Source organism: Zosterops lateralis (assembly GCF_965231275.1).
Source record: "Zosterops lateralis genome assembly, chromosome: 14".
Taxonomy (NCBI): domain Eukaryota; kingdom Metazoa; phylum Chordata; class Aves; order Passeriformes; family Zosteropidae; genus Zosterops; species Zosterops lateralis.
Window position 1 is genome coordinate 15,289,307 of NC_139774.1, and position 21,298 is coordinate 15,310,604.

Here is a 21,298-nt window from a genome sequence, read left to right on the forward strand (position 1 = left end):
TTCTGTATATTCTCTTGTTTATCACCTTTGTTATATGGGAATTAAAACTGCTTGAGCAGGCAATGATCTCGTGTTTGTGTCTGTGTGCAGCACCATGACTGGATCTGGAATAACATTAAAGTGAGAATAATTCCCAGCAGTACTCACCTTTTCTGAGGAAACAGTGCACAGCACAGGGGAGTTGCAAACACGAGACTAGAGGAGACAAAACCAGGTTTACAATATTTAGGGTGCTAAAATGGAATTCAAAAATCTTATACACATGGTTTAGGTAAAAAGCCTTCTTGTTTTCTGTACACAGTGAGATAAAGTTCCACAAAGTGCAATGTAACTTTTATTTCTCACTGCATTGCACCTTGTGAAATCATTTACCTACAAATAGCACTAAATGTTTCAATATTACACTCCCAACTTAATCTAAAATTACCATTTGATTTCCTTACAGTGTTTTACCTTGATGTGCAGGACAGCAAAAAATGCCAGAACACAGCAAATTAAATCCCATTAACCAAATGTTTCAAGAATTCATCAACCTCCAGGATGAGATTCTGACTGTTTAGAGGTAGCAGCCAAAGCATCTTTTCTAATCAAACTGCCACATTCCTTTTTTTGCCACTCCCTTTCTCCCTCCCTCTGCTTTTCTTGGCAGCTTCTTCCCTGCTAACGGCTTTTTTGTTTTTAACATGATATTTTACCAGTTACAGAGATGGAAATAACTGCTGTGCCCTTAGTAACTCTCTCAACCTTTTTTCCTTTAAATAAAGCAAATACTGCTGCATTCTCCAAACCCCTACAAGTATCTCTTAAGATAGCAGACCCAACCCAAAGAAACCACTTACCACAGTCCAACTAATCCAACCTGAATGGGAGCGCTCATCCAAGGAAATTTCTGTTGAAAATAAAACCACACACAATGAGTTTGGAATCTTTTCTTCCTGCTTCTCACCTTGCTGAAATTCTTGTTTTACAAGAGACAGAATTGCACCTAAAAGACTCTGAGATGTGAAGGCAAAAGCCTGATCAGCGTGGCTTCATGCTGAGCTCCAATTTGAGCCAAATCCCTTTGGAAAGCAGCAAGGAAATTCCCTGGGGAATCAATGAACACAGTGATCCTGAGTAAAATTCCTTTAGAAACTCCAATGGGTGAGTGGCTCTGGGACTCAGGATCAGCTCCTGGGCCTTTGCTTTCATTCTCACAAGCCCACAGTAGCAACAGAGCTGAAATCTGGAGTGGTGCTGCCACACCTCTGCAGGGCACAGGGAGTTTTGCCCAGGGATTCCAAGGAAGAGCTCAGTCTGGTTACAGCTCCTTCCCTTTGGTGGCATCAAAAGGTTTTAACCTGCATTTAGAGCCACCAGCCATAAATAAGGGAGATGTAAATCTGCCTCTCTTAGGCCCTTCTCCTGTCATATGATTTCCCCTGATGTGCAGAAACTCGTCCCTGTAGCAACACTCCAGTTCTGCAAGAGTTCACCTTTTATTGAAGAAAAGAAGGGTTGAAGGATTGGGAAAATAAAGCTGAGAAAGCAACACATAACCCACATGCCTCATTAATTCTGTAACTTTTGCAGAACTTGAATAAATGCCAAGAAAAAAATTTTTGCAGGCTTTTAAAATTATTTAGGAATCCACCCTCTCTCATTGGTAGAATTTTAGTTGAAATTCATTACTAATGAAGTAAACCCAGAGCTGTTCAGTGGACTCTGCTGCCTCTTCCTCCACTAAGAGCAGGACAGACAGAGCTGCCATGAGGACACAAAGGGAATTTTAAAACAAAACAGCTCACAAAGTAAAAATCACTTGATACAGTGGATGATGTTTCCAATGAAGATGACGTTTGTTTCTGCAAGAAGAATTTCTCAAGATACAAAAGTTAGAGGGGAAAATGGTGAAAAAAACCTGGGCACTGTTTGAGAGTAGAAATGGATAAAGGAAATGTAGAAAGCTCAGGAGGACAAAGCTCAGGGCTGAGGGAGGTCACAGCAGTGTCTGAGGCAGGAAAAAATGAGCCTGTGTGGAGTAAAATTTCTCCAGAGCCCGAGGGAGAAGAAACAATGTAGAAAACTGCTTCTCTTTTCTTTTTTTTTTTTTCTTTTTTTCGTGGAGTCAATCTGTAATCCAGAAATGAGTGCAGGAAGAACTGTGCAATTCAGCAATAACCTGCAACAAGAGATAACAAATGGGGACAGACAACAACAGCAAGAAAGGTGAAGAGTGAAGGCAGCAGAGCTGCAGAGCTTTGCTGTCCTGGCATTCTCTGAACACTTCCATCTGACCCTCAGCTGAGACAAATTCACCTCAAATTTTCATTTTACACCCCGTGAGAGTCCATGGCAAGAGGTGGTGAACACAAGCCACACCCTGCACTGGCTCTGAGAAGGGAGGGAAGGGGATCCAAGGGATGTAACAGAAAAGCCCCAAATACAATTTTATAACTGAAAAGGCTATTTGAAGGTGCCCTGAGAGGAATAAATGGTTTCATGCCTTTGTCAGAGTTAGTAATTGATCTCAGAGAGAGGTGTCTAATACAGACTCCATAAAGAACATGGAGTTTATGTGCTGGAACATTTTTTGCCAACTTGATCTGAATTACAGCCTTTATTTTTCAAGAACGTTACCAGGCTGCACTAATCCAGAAAGATGGTGAGGAAAAAGTAACACTGGGAGGTCAGAATTGAGAATTGGAGTTGCCCAGGGAACAATGTAAAACAATAAAACAAAATTCAAATGCAGGCTGCACACCCCCACAAAGAGAGAAAATGAGAGAGAAACTACAAGAGAAAGCAGAAGAATTCACTGTGTTAGAGAACTATCATTTAACTCTGGGAGAAGACAGTTCCCAGTGAATTAGGATTTAATTTATGTCTTTATGACATTTTAGTGGTTAGTGCAAACAGAGAAAATGGAGAAATGATAATTAAGCAAACAAAAGCCGTAAGGAGAATCAGCTTTTCTCTAACTGCCTCTTTCCTTCGTTGGATCTAAAAATCTGTCAGCTTTCCCAGGCCAGCTATGCCTGCTTTCAAAAAAATAAATACATGAAATGACAGTGAAATTAGGAATGCATGGAGGACTTCAGGGCATAAGACATTCAAGAACAATGCTAGAAGGAAAAGGCTCTCTGTTCTGGTTTTGTAACCATTTTGAATACAGACTTTAATTGCAGATTAAAAGATCCCAAGGAGCTTGTTTCAAGGATATATGAGGAAACTTCTAGAATCAACTTGGATGTTAATACAATATGCAGAACAGAAGAGAAACTGTAGTTAAAGCTGTGTAAGGGTAGTAATAAGTCCAAAATTTTTAGTGTTGATTGAGACTTTCATAAGTTTCTGTGGAAAAAAACCCAATTTATTTCTTTAGGAGAAAAGTTACCTGTAAGTAAAATCTATAAACCCTGTGCCTCAGGGGAAGGCTCTTTATGGATCCTTCTGTTGCAGCAGCTAAAATAACTTGGTTCTGTACAGAGCTGGTCAGGAGCATGGCCACAGGGATATGAAAATAGACATTATGCAGCCTAATCAATTACTGCTATGCTGCATAATTACATAAACAGGCCCCAAAGGTGCTGCTGAAAGCTATGGCAAAAGCACTTCTACAGATAAAAATACTTTTCCAAGGCAATTTCTTTTTGAAGCAGCAAATACGTGCTTGTGTTCTGAGAACATTCTTGAGGCATCTTCTAGCAATAACTTCTGGGAATGTTCTTAATTCACACCAATGTCTTGGTGCAAAACACTGTGGGAATGTGGGGGATGAGTTGGGCTACATGACCTACATCTTATCCCAAATATCACAGGATGACAGGCTGCTCTGAGAGCAACATCCCAGGAGCATTTCCTTCTCTCTGTCTTACTGCAGGCCAGCTTTCTAATTTTGTTCATCATTTCACAACCATTTGCCTATTTTTTGGCCTTCTGTGTTGCTTAATAGGCTTGGGCAAGCAGTCAGGAATTATCTCCAGGAGTGGCAGTGAAGCAGAGGCCATGGAGTTAGTAAAGCAGTGTGGGGATGGTGCTGGAGTGCTGGGATGGTGCTTCTCAAACTCCATGCAGAAGCTGCTTGTTAAAAATGCAGCTCATTCCTTCATGGGTTTAATACTAAATCTCTACCAGGTGTTACACCACTGGCTACCTGCAGAGCAGTGCTTCACCTGGATTCAGTCTCTGAGGCTGAGGGAGAGCACAGGTGAGCACAAACGGTCAGGATGGGACCAGAGACCACTGAGTAGTCACTGCAGAAATCGCTCATTTTGGCTGATCTGAAAAATTCACAACACCCTTATGTTGATTACACCACACAAAAACAACAGGTATTTTGTCTCCAGACCCTGAGGATTGCTGCAACTTCTTCACAAATGTCATTGTGTTTGTTACATTGTAATTGTCAGCTCAGGCAATGTCTTTGTGACTTTTCTCACATGTTAAATACATACAAAATAATATTTTTCCTAATTTTTTTTTAACAAGGGTTAATTTTCCAGGCAATACATTCCCAAGAATATCACAGTATCACAAGTTGTGGTGTGTTTGGCTGCCCTGCAGGCTCACTTCCAGGAGATAAAAGCAGCACACACTGATTTTTACCCTGAAACTCAAATGCCACATTTCTTGTTTTTACACTGTGAGCAAAAGTGTTTTCTTTTAAAAGTGGGAGGGAAGCAAAGCACTTTAGGGAAAAAGAAATTTTAAGATTGGAAGGCAATCACACAATGGTTTGGGTTGGAAGGGACTTTAAAGATCACCCAGTTCCACCCCCTCCACTATCCCAGGTTGTTCCAAGTCCTTTCCAATCTGGCCTTGGACACTTACAGGGATGGGGCAGCCACAACTCCCCCAGGCAATCTGATCCTGCCTGATAAAAACAGAAACACTTTCAAATGAGGTGTCTAACTGGGTAATCTCACTCTGCACAAGAGACACAAAGGGCAGGAACAGTCAGAGATAAAATTTAAACACTTTAGAAAGCTTTATCTTAGACAAACAAAACCATTCCAAACAAAATCTTTCCCTGCTTGTCCTCCTTGTCCCCACGCAAACTTTCCCAAGGCAGGGCCTGGGGACTCGGATCCTTTTTCCTAATTTTTTCTAACAGGAAGGAGACAGATTATCTTTGGCTTCTTGGGTGGGTCTCACAGGCAGAGGTTTTGCCTGGAGCAAATTAAATCAATGATAGTAATTAAATCAATGATATCAGCAGTGAGGATGAAACTCCCTTTACTGGTAAAGAATCAAAGGGTTCCTCACCTGAATGTTATTTCCCTCGTGTTAGACAACCCTGTAACTAATGCCCTTATTGTTCTTTACTCCCTCATGCACACACAGTGCAGAATGTTGATGTAGGTAATGGATTTACCAACACCAGGGATTTGACTTCACACATTGGCATAAAAAGAATCTAGGAAAATAAATAATCTTTGATAAAGAATGTCCATTCTATGCCTACTCTGCATTTTACATCCAGTAAACTTTAAAGGATAATTTGCAAGAGAGATTTTTACCATAATTTTTGTTTCCAAACTTAGACTGCTACTACAGCAGGTAAGCATGGCCTCCTTATTGCTATCTTGAGAAAACCAGCATTATTAGAATGCTCTTTTTTCCCCCAATAAATTGTATTCCAAGACTCAGTACAAGGAAGGTTTCTTTCATAGGAGGAAACGTTCTAAGAACAATTATAAAAGTAACAAGAATGCTCCTATTTTCTCAAAGTTACCTTGCACTGTGATGAAAAGAACCAAGTTATCTCTAAGAAAGGCAGAAGGAAAGTGACAGCTGTAAAGCAAGTTCTACAGGGATGTCCTCCCACAGTGTTTGGGAGGCAAATATGAAGATTCAGGAAGTATTTAAAATTCATTAAAATATTAACTTTGGATATGAAATACATAGAGATAGATTATCTAAGACTAACCTTTAAAAAGGCTTTCTTTTCCAGGGTATTCATTATGAAGGGAGGAATTGCTGCAAGTAAGATAAAAAAAGGCATTAACGTTGGAGAGAAAGGCACTTTGTTTTCATTTTCTGTTTAGCTGAACTAATACCATAATACAATTTTCACAGCTTTTGTAATTCACTGACTTTTCATTTCACATTGCCAATTGGATTGGTACTTACAAAGGTGAATTCTCACAAATAAGCAAAACCTGCAATTTCAAATGTAACTAAACCTGAGGTCAGTCATTTGGCACTTACAGAGAACCTAAAACAACTCCAAGGAAATGGAATCTCCTCCCTTTCCTTTGCTATCTGTATCTTTTCTGCACAAACATCCCAAGAGCTTTCCTGCTGCAGTTCAGTGCAACACACTGAGGATGTTTCCACATTTCCCTGGGGAAGCTCTTCACAGCAAGGCAAACATTGCCTGGGGAGCTGTAAGGTAATTTGGACCCTGTGGAAAATCACTTGGATAGGACTGAATCTCCTTCTCACAGCAGGAATTGATAATCAGGACTGCACAGGACTTATCCTCACCCATGCCAGGAGAAGCCATCAGAATCCTGGATACCACCACCTGGGCAATTGCCTGCTGAGCTGCTTTGGATGAATCACCCAGTCTGTTTCCATCCTCATCCGTGACAGGAATTCCAAACTTGAGTTCCCTGTTGAACAAGGGATAAAAAAATAAAGCAGTGATGGATGTGAACTTATTTTTTCACCATTTTTTTGTCACCTTATCTTTGTCCCCTTAAAATTGTCAACTGTAACAATTCTGTTTTGTTTTATTTTCTAAGTGAGTATGTTTGTAATGCTTCTTGGCACAAAAAAAATTTAAAAGGCAGAGAAAGATCAAGGAAAAACATGTTGAGAAGTTACCAACTGAATATTTGTAACAGCAATCTGCTGTTGGAGTCTGATCACAGCATTCCAAGGGGGAGGAAAGGAGATGTGCTTTTTCTGTGCTCCACAGAAGGGAGAGCATCCTTTACACATTAATTCAGAAAAGTGGAATTTTCTGGACTGCTCTGGAAGTGGAGTCTGTCCTATCTGACAGCTCATGGAACACAGGAGGATTATTTTCACTGAGTTGAAACAGAAGGCTCTGTGAAAATTCCCCCCTGGCATTCAAGTCTGAGCTGTCATTTCAACCACAAAGAACATACTTGAAAGTATAAAAGGAAGCACAAGCAAAACTAGATTTCTGTAACTGCATTATTCTCTATTAGGTCTTTTGCTCAAATGCAGGGTTAGGTGTTAAACTCATACTGGGAGAAGCAGAGAGAACAACAGACATCCTGAGGGCTGCCTTTTCTCTTCAGATTTTATAAAAGATAAAATACTACCACAGATCAACTTCCACTGTAAATACAAAGTCTAAATATTCCCTTTTCTGCCCATAACCTTGTGTTTATAATAGCTTTTCCCTGCTACTATTCTTATTCCTAGTCAAATCACAACACATAAGAAAAAATTGTTTCTGACAAACTGCTTATTTTTGTCACCTGGATGATTAAACAGAACTGCAGAGCCTGACTTCTATGACTAAGTGCTGCAGGTGGGATTTCAAGCACCATTTTTGAAATGTCTCTGTTTTTCCAAAGTGTCGCTGGTATTCAAAGGTCCATGTGATCAAAGTTTTGAAGGAACCAGTAATTGGTTTCTGAGATCCAAGACTGAAGAACTCTTTGGATATTTATCTGAAGAGAATGAGGATGTTCTATTTTATACCTGTTAAAAACAACCAGTCAAACCCTCACACATGAGGTTTCTGCAAGGTTCTGAAACAAGCCAAAGATACAAAATGTGCTTTATTTAGTAACGTGCTGATCTACCAACTGAACAACATCTTTTCTTCCAGCGTGAGTGATCTTTGTTCTTTTTCCTACCTTTGTCTCATGAGTGGAATGTTGATGCAGTTGGCAGAAGCAACAGCAGCAAAAGGAACAAACCTCCCTATCAGAGGCGAGACACGCTGGAAAACACACAGAGAGGGGAAAACAAGGAAAACAAAAATGTACTTAATCATTGTCTTTATTGAAATGCTACATCTGCTAATGACAGACCAGACTTATTTCCTTTACATTAAAATTCAGTGAAAACTCACTGGTGGGGCAGAGTTAAAACAAGATTCAAACTAGAAATAAGTCATAAATGCTTCTCTCCAGAGTGAGCAGTGGCAGGAGAGTGGCAAAACCATTCTGAGTTTAGCATCATCAAAGGGAAGTGCAATTACAACTCCAATTAATTTTCAAGTGCTATTAGATGCTTTGAAAGGTGAAAAAAGAAACTGGGAAAAAGGCACCTTATTAGATAGAGTCTGCATGAACCAAACATGGGCTGTTTGACAGATATGCACAAACCCAACTCCATGGGGAAAAAAATGAAGTCGGGATCTAAAGAAAGGAGCAGCTCTAACAACTCCACAGTGGGAACTGTGCATGACACAGATACACCAGAAGACAAATGAGCTGGGAGCTTCTCACAGGACATCACAGTTTAGTAAGAAGAGAAAAAATAGCAGCAATACCTTTGCTAGTGAATTAAGTCCTAAGGCTGTTGCGACAGCACCTGTGGTGGCAGAAACATAGGCTGTTCCCAGCTGGCTAAAACAGAAATGAAAATGTTTGCACATGCACAGCTACTTTGGTGTCATTTTGAAAAACAATTACATTTTACACATGTAGTTATATCCCCCCAGAAGTTAAATAGGCTTTCTTGTGCTACTACAATAAGGTGGGGATGGAAGATCTAAGTGGGACACTGAATTAAACATTTTTATTTTACTAGCAGTAAAAATCATATTCAAGCCACATTGTAATACTGAATCAGGTTCTGCTGGTTGTGCATTGCTGCCTGTTCAGCATTTTCTCATGTATCTGAATGAACACCTTGAAGGGTTAGTTCTTTATTTAATTTCCTAATTGCTTAACCTAGTAAAATCAGTTTGGATTTCCATGGCCATGTCTATAATAGTAATTAAAATAAGCCATACCAAGCCCCACCCACACAGACCAGCTATGCTGCAAACACTCAAATCCAACCCAACCTGCCCCAAACCACACTTTACATACTTCCCACCTAGGAGGTGTCTCTATATGCTGGAATTCAGAGTTTGCTCCCAGACATCTTTAAGCAAGTCAGCCCCAAAACCAGAAAGTCAAGTATTGCAATTCCAGTTTTCTATTAATGGAATCATAGAATGGTTTGGGAGGAACCATAAACTTCATCCTATTCCACCCTCTGCCATGGGCAGGGACACCTTCCACTATCCCAGGCTGCTCCAAGCCCTGTCCAACCTGGCCTTGGGCACTTCCAGGGATCCAGGGGCAGCCACAGCTTCTCTGGATAACTGCCAGGGCCTCCCCACCCTCACAGGGAAGATTTTTTTTCTGTTTATTAACCTAAATTTCCCCTTTTTCAGTTTCTTACTTAAAGATTTCTTACTTTCTGCATCTATATAGTCTCTATTTTAGACATCAAGTAGAAACAAACATAGACCAGTTGAAGGAATCTCTTTTTGCAAATGAACCCTCAGTGTGGCATGTGCTGGCACTGAGAAGGTGGCACAGTGACACAACTAAAGGTCCTCACAAAATATCAGCTTAGGAATATCCTGGTAGGACACCAAACTGAGGAGGAAAACTTGCAAATGGTTGACTGAGCCCTGAAACACAGACTCCTGTTAAGTGCTTTTGATCAAGGTGCTCAGGTTTGTCTTTAATGGCAGAAATGGAGTTCTCAGCTCTGCCATTCTCAGACTTCTCATCTGTGCAAATCAAATTTATCATAAGTACAGATGGAAAAACCTATCCCTGCCTCACCTCAAACTTTAATACACAACCATGTTCAAGTATATCAAAGAGCAACTTCTAAACTCATCAGACTTAGGAGGTTCAGTGCCTGACCTGACAGAGATTGGGGCATCCCCGCTCCTGTTGGTGTAATTTACTACAGCATTGAAGGACTGGTTGATCCACTGCCAGAAAAGCACTGCTGGTGTCGTCCTTGAAAAGAGAAACAATTGTAATCATTATTATTATTAAACTCACAGTTGAATTAACAGCATGAGAAAATAACGACAGATTGAGAAAAGCCACCACAAGCAGTAACCATGCAGAAGTTTTTGCTTATTTGAATGAAACAATACAGTCAGTGAGATGCTGACTTGATAGAGTTGCTCTAGAAGAAGAATTTAAAAATCACCTAGCTTTGAGCCTGAATGATAATGCAAAGAAAAGGTAGAGAGATTTTCTAAGTGTTACAGATAACAGAACAAGCAGTTAACATAAGGCAGGGCTTGGGAATGGGCAGCTGTGCTGGGGGTTTGATTCATATTCTTCTTGACTGCAACTTAAAGCACACACGTGTTTTATAAACACCATCCAAAACCGGGGTGTGTGTCAGGAGTTTGTACAATCTCAGCATCCGAAAGGCTGCTGCTGTTTCTTCTGAGCTCCCACCATTCCCTGCATCCTGTGTCAGAAAGTGTTTCTAACATTGAGAAAGATGTTAGAAACATCATCCTGGTAAAAAAGCACTGACAGGCTCTGCTCCAGTGGGCTTCATTGTCCTGGAGATTCCAGAACCACTGAGGAAATGCAGGGACCACAGGGGAGCTGCAGGAACTCTACAACCAATAGACTGAAGTATTCCGAGTACTTATAGGGCAGCCAGAACACCCTGCATGCCCGTAAGGCTGGAAATTCCTAGGGATCTTCTTCTCTTTGTCCTCCACACAGATGGGATTTTGGAACATTTCCCAGTGTGAGGGAAAGTGGGGTGGTGAAGAAGAAGGGCTAAGGGCTCATCTCAAAACTACTTCTAAAAAGAACCGTTAATCAGTGTGAGGGAATGAGGAGAGAGAAGAAGAAAAGCTAGCAAAATTTCACATTTAAGAATATTTACAATAAATCTCTTGACAATAACATTGATTTTCACTTCTCTAATTTGCAGGCAATTGTTTGATGTGTTTTATTGCCATCTCTCACCTGTAAAAGGTCATCATACAGCCTACAATAGTCATGTTCATGGGGACCTGGGCAGACATTCGGCCGATCAGTACCATCTTCTCCCCAGTGTCTGGGTGAAAGGCTGAATCATAGATGTATTTTGCTTTCCACAACTCGTCTTCTGTCAAGCCAGGTGCCACGATACCTTGTCTTGGGACAGGTTAAGAAAGAGTATAACAGCAAAAGCACAACTGTTATAAAATTCTGCAAACTCCTGTGAGAAATGTGACATCAGAGGATTTGGGGATGTTCATTCTAAGCTAATTGAGGTTCTTAGGTAATCTTGTAGAGATTCCTCAGCTTTTAAATGGATTGGTGAAATAAGAATTAAAACTCCCAGCAGTGGTTATGTTGGCTGTGTCTATTTACTCAAACCTGCACTAGGTTTCAGAGCTAAAATGTAGAGGTAAAATTTCTGAGGTATTTAGTGTGAAACTATGAAAATTCACTTTGAGAGTATTTAAGAAATCAATTGCTCCAAGTGCTACACATAAGAGGAAGTTTTAAGCCTTGTTGTCATATTAACTGTTTTCAGAACTAGACACTTCTGTAGTTCAGAACCCTTAAGAGGGGCATAACTTCTCCATCCATCAGCAAATTTGATTAAAAATAAAGGGGTTTCAAGCTCTGAAGTGAGAATAAGGAGTGTTGCAACAAATACAATGTTTTAAGTATTTCCTTTTAAATATATCACCATGTACTTATCATTGACTTGGACTTTCTGGGGCACGTAGTAGAAATAGTCAATGTCATACCTGTAATCATGCACAATTTTTCTTGCATTTTCCAGCTGGGTATTAGATAATAAAATATTCCTGGGGTCTGTTACAGTGAAGAAGTGATAGGCTCGTCCAAGAAAAGTGTTTTGATCCCATCGGGGCTCCTTGATGTTAATATTTAATGGGATTTCTGGTGCCATCTTCAAAAGCTCTGCCAAGAAAACATCAACATTTGCAATTCAAAACTCCACTCATTTCCTAATGCATCTAGAACCTGCAGGATGAAAAGTGGCCACATTTAGAGTAAAATCCCAGAGGACAAACACCAAAGAATTTGCAGAATGGAGGTTTAAAGGGGTAAGTCTACAGAAATGCTTCTGTGTCCAGTGCCCCAAAAGGTTTATACATTACTTATTATACAACACTATTTTTTAAACAGTGAGACTGTAAAACTGTAAGAAATAGAGGCAACACCCTCAATTTAAGTTCCTGCAACACTATTTTACCTACCTGTCATCTTAATTTTTAGATACAATTTCAGAGGGGTGCTGCTGTTTGCATAATCCATTCAAACAGTCAATAATAAAAGCACTGTAATAAAACTACTTAGGATTTAATTATTATTTTAACTACAATGTTTTGTCAAGGGTGGAACTCCTCTACTTTCAGTGATCTAATTTTCCATCTGTACTGTGTGCCCAAGATTTAAGTACTCATTACTTATTACATTTGTACAAATACCTGAGGATGAGGCAGATGCAAAGGAAGCACAGAAGGTTATTAATAAACAGACACACCAAACAACAATATACAATCAGAAAGTGTTTTACTTCAGTGATGAATTATTGCTTGTTGAAAATAATGGATTGAAGGGAAAGAGAAATCAACTATTTCAAGAGATGCCTGAAGTGCTATAAAGTGCAGTGACAGATGAAACATTTAATAAAATCCAGTTAACTACTCCGGCATAGCAAAACAAACCAAAAATAAGAAACACAAATGCACCAATTTATTTTAATAAATGCTTTTTCTCTAAATCCATGTTTTAACAAAACAGAGATTATATAATGCAACGATTTGCTACATTATGAACACATGACCAGATCTCCTAATGATACTTCAAAGATGGTTAAAGAACTACAATGAAAGACCCTGAAGAGTTTTGCATTTATGGGGCATAAAGTCCAGAAAAGCAAAAATTACTTCAGGATGACTAAGTTTACTTCAACATCTAATGGAAAAAGGACAGTCCCTCCATAGCACAAGTATATGGATTTTAACTTTCTTAAAATAAATTTCTGCAACATATTCAACAACCAGTGGGAAAAAAAAATCCTCCTCCAAATTATGCTTACTCAAATGGCAGAAAGAAATTGGATCTATACAAATCCATATTTATATATTTATATTATAAACATAAATGTTTCTATTTCTATACAAAGATCCAATTTAGATGATCTTTAAGGTCCCTCTCAACCCAAATCATTCTGTGATTCTATGATACCAGAATGCTAATAAAGCTGGTACAGTAGGGGAAACTAATATTTTCCCCCTTTTTCACTACATTTCCCTCACTGTTAAGTTTATTATTACACAGCACTGTTTATTAGCAGGATTATTTTCATGTGTACATCTCTCAACCAGGCATGCTGCAGGATGAACAGAGATCATGGAAATGAAAAAAGGCTCAGGACAGATTTGGAGAACAGGTTTCTCATGCACAGCATCTCAACAGGAGACGCTCCTTAGGTTTCTTTTCCTTTTCTTAGTGCTTTGCTATTAAAAACACCCTTCTGTGCTGTGTCGTGAATTAATAGTCCATCTTCTGGTCTAAAGGGGGAACTGCTGGTTTTGCAAAGCCCTGTGAAGGCACTCATTTATTCAAACCCTCTTTTCCACCAAAATAAAGATAAAAATCAGGACATTAGGGCTGGTAACTTGTTCTGTGACTGCTTCCCTTATTTGCAGGAAAGTTCAAGTGTAAATGTTTTTAAAATTAAATTATCTGTTTCATTAAGAAAAATTAAAGCTGCTTTAGGATAGCTTATGATAATCTGGTTAAAGCTGTCTAATGAACACTGAATGAAGCAGTGCATCCATAGAAGCTTTTTTCTCTCTTTTCATTCTGAATAATTCTTTCTTTTCACTCTGATTAGAATATACAGTGCTGGGTTCTCTGGGAATTCTCTTTATACACTTCTGATACCTCTGTCCACAAACCCAAGTCCCTCAATAATAAGAAATCTAAACATTAAGGATCTGCCTTCACTGCAGATGGTTCAATTCAGGATTGTTTCAGTCTGAAACAATCAGAAAAGGTGAATGTACAGAACACAAGAGATTAAACACATTCATATCCTGTCTTTGTTCCCTCCCCACTTTATCTAATCTGTGTCTGCTCTGATGCTCCTTGACCCAGGTGTGGTGATGGAATTTACAACCTTGGCAGGAAAGTAATGCAGAAGAAAGATGGTACTGGAGGGAAATAAACCCCTGCAGCTGCACAGCTGGGGTGACCTGCTGGACAATGAGCTCTCCATGACCAGCAGAGAGTGTCCTGGTGATCAAGGACACCAACAGAATCCTGGGGTGCATTGGGAAGAGCATTTTTAGCAGGTCAGGGAGTGATCCTGCCTCTCTGCTCAACCCTTTGAGGCACCTCTGGGGTGCTGTGTCCAGCTGTGGATCCTCAGGACGTGGAGACCTGGAGCTCCTGGGGCCAGCAGGGGCTGAGGAGCTGAGGAAGGGCCTGGAGCATCTCCGTGCCCAGGAAAGGCTGAGGGAGCTGGGGCTGCTCAGCCTGGAGAGGAGCCCCAGGGAGAGGGGCTGGGTGTCCTGTCAGCCCTGGGTGTCCCTGGGTGTCCCTGTGTGCAGGGAGGGTCAGAGCAGGGCCCAGACTCTGCCCCAAGCCCAGCAATGGCACCAGAGCCACGGGCAGAGATTGAGCCCAGCAATTCCCCTGCACAGGAAGCACAAATTCTGCCCTGGGCAGTGCCTGAGCCCTGGAACAGATTTCCCAGATGTTTCCATGCCTTTCCCCTGCTGTTATTCAGCCTAGCCAGACTCAGCTACCAGAGACAGGTCAGCACAGGCTTTTTTGGTCTCTCTTTCTCCTTGTAAATCTACAAAACAGGGTTAGTGCTGCTGCAGCAGCAAAAAGCAACCTAGCAGGAAAATCGAAAACATCCATTAATTCATGTACTACAACAAAAATCTGTGCTTGAAATGTCTGTGTCTGTTTAGAAAGATGGGAACAGAACATGGACTTCACTATTACTAATCTTAATAAAGGACATAGAACCTCCAATCCTGCATAGGATAGAGGTAGGAGAGCTGCCAACCCTGCAAAAAAATTAGATCTCCTGTAAAAAGGGAGATTAAATTCTAGGTTACAGCTATTTAAGTACACAAATCCATTTTCTTCTCTCAATGATGTGGCTGACTTGCCCTTTTAGCTGTTAAGTAAGAACAATACTGTTCTAAAGAACATAAAATAAACTAGACAGACCACCAATGCCCACAGAGAAAGAGCAGACGTCGCACACACAAGGGAGTGTAAAAAAGTTGAGAATAATATGATTTGGAGACACATAAAACTTGCAGTGAAGTAAAAAAGGTGGCTGAGTTTGCCAGTCACGGGACTCTGAATCACAGACCTGCTACAACAGTGCCTAAGAGAACCAGGGAATTTCTGTCTTGAAAACTTAGATGTTTTCCAGCAAGACATTTTTACAACAAAAGTCCCATTTCTTGTTTTAAAGAAGACTGCATGATGCTAGTCATGACTCATCAGACCCCATTAGTAAATGCTGAAAAGGGAAAGAAATCCCATAAAGCAAAAACATAAGCTAATAAAGGGCTGACATACTTCAAAGGGATTCCCTTATAAAACAAAATGTCCAACTATAAAGTAGAAGTGGCGACTGCACAAAACTGGTTTCATCAATATATTGTCTAATAGCCATAGAATCATCATCATGAACTAGATTTTTTTTTTTTAGTTTCACTTTTTATTTAAACAGTGAGACTGTAAAACTGTAAGAAATAGGTGCAACACCCTCAATTTAAGTTGCTGCAACACTGTTTTACCTACCTGTCACCTTAATTTTTAGATACAATTTCAGAGGGGTGCTGCTGTTTGCATAATCCATTCAAATAGTCAATAATAAAAGCACTGTAATAAAACTACTTAGGATTTAATTATTATTTTAATTACAATGCTTTGTCAAGGATGGAACTCCACTACTTTCAGTGATCTAATTTTCCATCTGTACTAAGTGTGCCCAAGATTTAAGTTCTCATTAACTGTAATCAAATTGGGTACAAAAAAAAATAAAGGACATTAGGATTAAATAAAATTTAAATAAATCCATTTGAACCTTGAGATAAATAGAAAGTTTGCAAGGGAACTGGAAAGCAAAAGCACAATAAAGATAAAGACAAAGATAAAACTGTTTGCTTTGTTACAATCAAGTAAAGAAGGCAAACTTCCTGACCATTAATTAATTATTTAAGGTGCCCTGTATATCTAAACACCTGAATTTATTGCTACAACCTGCTGCTATTCAGAAAATACTAACTAATCCTGAATTAGAATAAAACTTTCAATGAATAGCACCTTGAATTTTAGGCTGGACGGAGCAAAATTGCCCAAGCAATTGCTTTTCTCCACAAACAAAGCCATTAACCGGGGATTTGAGAAACAAAATGAATTTTACAAACACATCAGTTGTTGTAATAATCCACACAGGAACGTCACTCTGAGGTTATGTTCACACAGGAGGATCAGCAGTGCTGGAAAGGATAAAGAATGACATTGCAACACAGTCAAACAATTAACAACTTTCATGGAAAACAGGCAGTAAGAGAGAAAATTATCCATATTTTCACTATTTCACATAACAGATCAATTAGGAAGGAACTGAACAGAACCACTTGTACCTGGAAACCTCACAGCTGTTTTTCCCCAGCAAAAATTAAATCAGCAATGAAGGACGGACTCTGCTCTCTGGCACATTCATATCACTAAACCCCTTCAGTTTCCAAACCAGAGCAGCTGGATCCAAACTGCCCGTGGAGAAGAGCAGCTAAATCCTGCCTCGTGCTGAGGGATTGTCTGGCCAAACCCCGGCCCCGCCGCGCTCCAGCGACTGGACAATACCAGGGGGTGGCATTCCCATGACCAGGGACATTTTTTTTGGCATTGTTTGTCTCCCCAGCACCCACACAGAGGTTTGATTATCCATCTGTGGCTCCTCCCATGTACCAAGTTTTCAGAGTCGTAACTGATGGTGAGTTCATAAAGTTTTTCCTCAACGCAGGGCTGTGTCTTCCTGTTGCCCTGATTTTTCAGCCTTCTGATTGTTTCTCGTTTCTACTAGAGTTTTCTTATGCTTGTAACAAAACAAAAAACCTGATGTTTGGTAAATAATGCATTCCTTTCCAGGGGGAAGGACAAATTGATAGACTTCTGAGTTGATCACTGGGGTCAGAGAGGTGTTCCTCTTGTCCTCCAATCCTTGACCAAATCCCAAAGAATATATAAGTCAAGATCCCCAAATAAACTTCTCCTCTTTTTCATCTCACATCCTGATGGGTTGAGTGTGGTTCTTTTCATGTCCTCTAGCAACATTTTCCTCCAGTGAGGAAAAGCTGAGAGAATTGGGATTGTTCAGCCCCGTTATTGTGGCCTTCCAGTGCCTGAAGGGAGCTCACAGGAAAGATGGAGAGAGACTCTTTACAAGAGCCAGGAGTGACAAGACAAGGGGGAATGGCTTCAAACTGAAACAGAGTGGGTTAGATTGGATATCAGGGAAAAACCCTTCCCTGTGAGGGTGGTGAGGCACTCAGGGTGCCCAGAAAAGCTGTTGCTGCCCCATCCCTGGAGGTGTCTAAGGCCAGGCTGGACAGGGCCTGGGGTACCCTGGTTTAGTTTAAGGTGTCCCTGCCCACGGCAAATTTCTTGCCCTCTCTGATCAGATGGAATCATCTGCCAGTTCACGCTCTAAAGTTTAATACTAATATTAACTGGAGGGAATAAAGGGCTTCAGAATAAGTGAGAGTGGCCTCCCTTAACATAATGCAAAACCAGCACAAAGTCTGATCAACAGTTTTGGTACAAAGGCTACATTTAGATTTTGCACAGAACCAGCAATAGCAGAAGACTGTAAACTTTTAAAGGTTTAAAGGTTAACAGCAGTTGCAGCAATGATAGAAAATGCAGATTCAGGAGTATTCAGGAGTTCAACCCTCTGCTGTTCCTTTACAAAGTTCATCTTTTAAACATCACATTTGGAGGTCATGCAACCACTTTTCAAACCAAAGCAACAGCTAGAAGAGTAGCAATGACTATTTAATTTATTTTAATTTTGAACAACCCAGATATTTGATCACTTACTTAAAATGTGTTCCATGACTGAATAATCTAGATGGGCAAATAATTTGGGAAATTCTGGGCAACTTAAACTCATGCAGCAGTGCAGAAATGATGAAATGCAGCTTTTCCACCTTCCTTGGAACCATTTATATTTTCTTATGTTACCAACACCTTGTATTTTAACCCAAGCCTTGAAAAACTCGACTCCAAAATTAAGAATTTTCATCAGTTTCTTTACAGTATCAGCTAAAACTGGGAGTAGAGTGACAGAAAAGGAAATTTCATGATGATGTAACTGTGAACCCAGGGAGAAATCTAAAGAGAATTCCACATCCAAAAGTAGAGCAGATATAATTGTGATAATGCTCACTGTGACATTTGACTTCTTGGTGCCCAACTCCTAAACTGCAACCTGCAACCTTCTGTTACAAAGCACGGGATGAGCTGGGTAATCCAGTTTAAAACAGAATTCCAACCAGCCTGCACAAATGCTGAAAGAAAGGTGTAACTTTAGTGGTGTCCTTTACCAGGACTTAGACCTGTAAGTTCTGGCGATGTAAAGGTGCTCAGGTCAGATAATGATTCACAAAATCTTCTAGTGGCAACTAAGAATTCTTTTTTCAAAGAACAAGAGGGAGGGTTATCTCTGAAAACCCAGTAAAAATAGAAGATAACAGCACAACCTCTTCACAGAATCCTTTAGGATTCTTTAGAATAGGAATAGTTCAAAAGTGTCAGAGCCAGGTGCTGCTGATATTTCATGTACAGACTCACTGGGAGAGACAAAAATAAGATTTGACACACTTAGGCCCCTACATCTCCATTCTTTAAAGCAGTCCCTTAACAACCTGACGTCCAGCTGTCAGTGCCTTGTTCTAGGAAATGCAGCCTGGAAAATCTTGAAGTTGAGAAAAGTACATGCTGCTATAAAATGGGGACAACAGCTTCTCTTCCTCTTTCTCTTTGGAAACCAAAGTGCCATGGCTGCTTGTTTTTGCAGAGCTGAGTTCTTCTGAAACATTTCCCATGCCACTGTGATAGAGAAATACTCCAGGCTCCTGCTAGGCCTCTTTGTTCCTTTTTTGGCGCTCCTCTGTCTAAACAAACCCAAGATTTTTCTTTTCCAATTCCCAATTTTTCACAACGCCCACCCAAAGGGCTGCTATGTTGGCTTAGGGGAAAATACAGGAAATAAATCTCCCTCTGATTAGGCAAATGTGACCTGTTCTACTTTAAAACTACAACACATTGGCAAAGCAACAGCGGAAAGGCAAATCCATGTTTTAATTGCACTGGCAAACAAAGGAACACAAGGCCTTCTCCAGGGATGTCAGTCATGGCAGTTAATTAGTTCAAATGGGAAGAACTAAGACTTTTTGGGAAAAAAAAGCACTTTTGTGTGGTGGCAAAAGAGCACATGAGAGAATTATCAGGGTCTGTAAGCAGTGGCATTCCTCTATTTGCAGCACATTTGCTGCCACAGTTTGAAATAAGCAGCACAGCTGATGACTGGGAGTCTGATGCAATGTACTTACACCAAATGTTAAAGCCACTTGCCAAGTTTTTCTTTCCCGAAGCACCTTCTACCAGTAAAATTCCTATTTAAATCACTAGGGGGAAAAGAAAATAATCTTTGTCAGCACTATGATTTTTCCTACTGCAACCCTATATGGAATGCTGGAGAAGGCAAAGCACGACAACACTACAAGATGCTCGGTTTTTCTTTTTTTTTTTTTTTTTTTGCTTATAAATGTACATCCCACTTGTAGCCTAGCAACAAAAGCAGCAGCCTGGCTGAGATGAGCCTGCTGCTGGGGCTCTCTCCTCAAAACAGGAGCCATCTTTGGCGTGCAACTTGACCAGACATTTCATCATTCTGCATTTAAGCCTCTCCAGATGTTAGAGGTCCCTGCAGCCAGCTCAGCTCTGTCTGCTTTGCTTTGCCACCTCCTTCTCCCGCTACATGAGGCACGTCCAGAGAAGCTGCACGTGTTCACCTCATCTCCACATTAAGGAAAATAAACGTCCTTTGCTAACCAAGGTTAGTGTAACCTTTTATTTCAGTCCTGATTGCTGCAAGATTGTTTCTTCTTACATTTTAACCCCCACCAATAAACTACAGTAGCTTTGACTTTGCCCCAGGTGTGTTCACGAGCCTCTTCTGTACTTTTTCACTATTTCACATATCTTTTTCCATTCTGGTGATATTTTAATTGCACATTGGTACAAAGCAAAATTTCACCCCTCCCACTGGTATAATAATAACAACAGATTATTTATAATTCAATAAATTAAAAAAAAAATCTTAATACTGATAATTAAAATTCTGTCTCTGACTACCAGGTGTCTGACCTTGGAGTTATCTGGCGTGTTCCTGCCCTGGAAATGATGATCCTGCAGCAGGGAGGCTTTGCTTTGTCTCTTGCAGCCTGGAATCTGTGCTGCCGTCACGCAATCCCTGTGACACAGGGGACAGCGAGTGGTCAGGGGCAGGTTTTGGGGAAGCAGGGAGCTGGTACGTGTGCAGGGAGGAGGGGATTGTGACAGGCTCTCACTGCCAGCATCCAGCCCTGCTTCCACAGGGACAGGGTAGCACATAGGGCTGGGACCCTGGGGAGGTGACAGGGGTGACACACACAGCCAGGCCCCTATGGAGGGGATGGGTTGGCACTGGGGGCTGGATCCCTGCGGAGGGGCTGGGGGGACATTGGGGGCTGGAACCCCTCTGGAGGGGCCTGCGGTGACAGATGGGTCCCTGTGGACGGGATGGAGGAGGCAGACAGGGCTGGACCCCCGAGAGCACACAAACAGATCAGGGCCTCAGCAGGGGAACAGAGGTGACACATGGGGCTGGGCTCCTGCGGAGGGCCCGAGGCGACACGGGGAGCTGGTCCCCCGTGAAGTGGATAGAGCGACACCGGGGGCTGGGTCCCCGTGGAGGGGGCTGAGGTGGCAGATGGAGCTGGGTCCCTGCCTGCTCGCCGGTACAGCACCGGGAGTGCCACCGGCGCTGGCTCCTCCGCCCGTCCCCGGCCGCAGCCCATCCTGGCGGGGACCACCCGGCCCCGGTACTCACCCGGCCCCGCGCCGCCCCGGCCGCGCTGCCCGGAAGAGCCTCGCTCGGCGCGGCGGGCGAGGGGCCGGGAGGCGGCGGGGCCGGGCCGGGCTCCGCCTCGCTCCGCCCCGCCGGGGCCGGGCCGGGCAGCGCCGTGCGGACAGCGCCGGGGGCCGCCCTCGGCCCTCAGCCCGCTGCCCGC

At 41.5% G+C, this 21,298-nt stretch overlaps 1 protein-coding gene across 5 annotated transcripts in view; it reads right to left on the bottom strand.

Annotated features, from left to right (window-relative positions):
- Positions 1 to 21,298, bottom strand: part of SFXN1 (sideroflexin 1) — a 40,927-nt gene that overhangs the window by 1,240 nt on the left and 18,389 nt on the right. The window contains exons 3-13 of one of the 5 annotated variants that reach the window (XM_083872104.1): positions 20,394 to 20,499; positions 19,577 to 19,651; positions 11,702 to 11,876; positions 10,926 to 11,096; positions 9,843 to 9,941; positions 8,465 to 8,540; positions 7,824 to 7,909; positions 6,472 to 6,599; positions 5,912 to 5,961; positions 840 to 889; positions 148 to 195 (exon numbers count right to left, since the gene is read on the bottom strand). In XM_083872104.1, coding sequence (XP_083728230.1) covers positions 148 to 195; positions 840 to 889; positions 5,912 to 5,961; positions 6,472 to 6,599; positions 7,824 to 7,909; positions 8,465 to 8,540; positions 9,843 to 9,941; positions 10,926 to 11,096; positions 11,702 to 11,865 — 872 coding nt within the window. In that variant the 5' untranslated portion in view covers positions 11,866 to 11,876; positions 19,577 to 19,651; positions 20,394 to 20,499. Of the gene's footprint in view, positions 1 to 147; positions 196 to 839; positions 890 to 4,175; positions 4,263 to 5,911; positions 5,962 to 6,471; positions 6,600 to 7,823; positions 7,910 to 8,464; positions 8,541 to 9,842; positions 9,942 to 10,925; positions 11,097 to 11,701; positions 11,877 to 16,606; positions 16,846 to 19,576; positions 19,652 to 20,393; positions 20,500 to 21,117; positions 21,180 to 21,298 lie in introns of those variants that run through there. The other 4 variants (XM_083872103.1, XM_083872102.1, XM_083872101.1 and 1 more) reach the window with 4 other exon arrangements.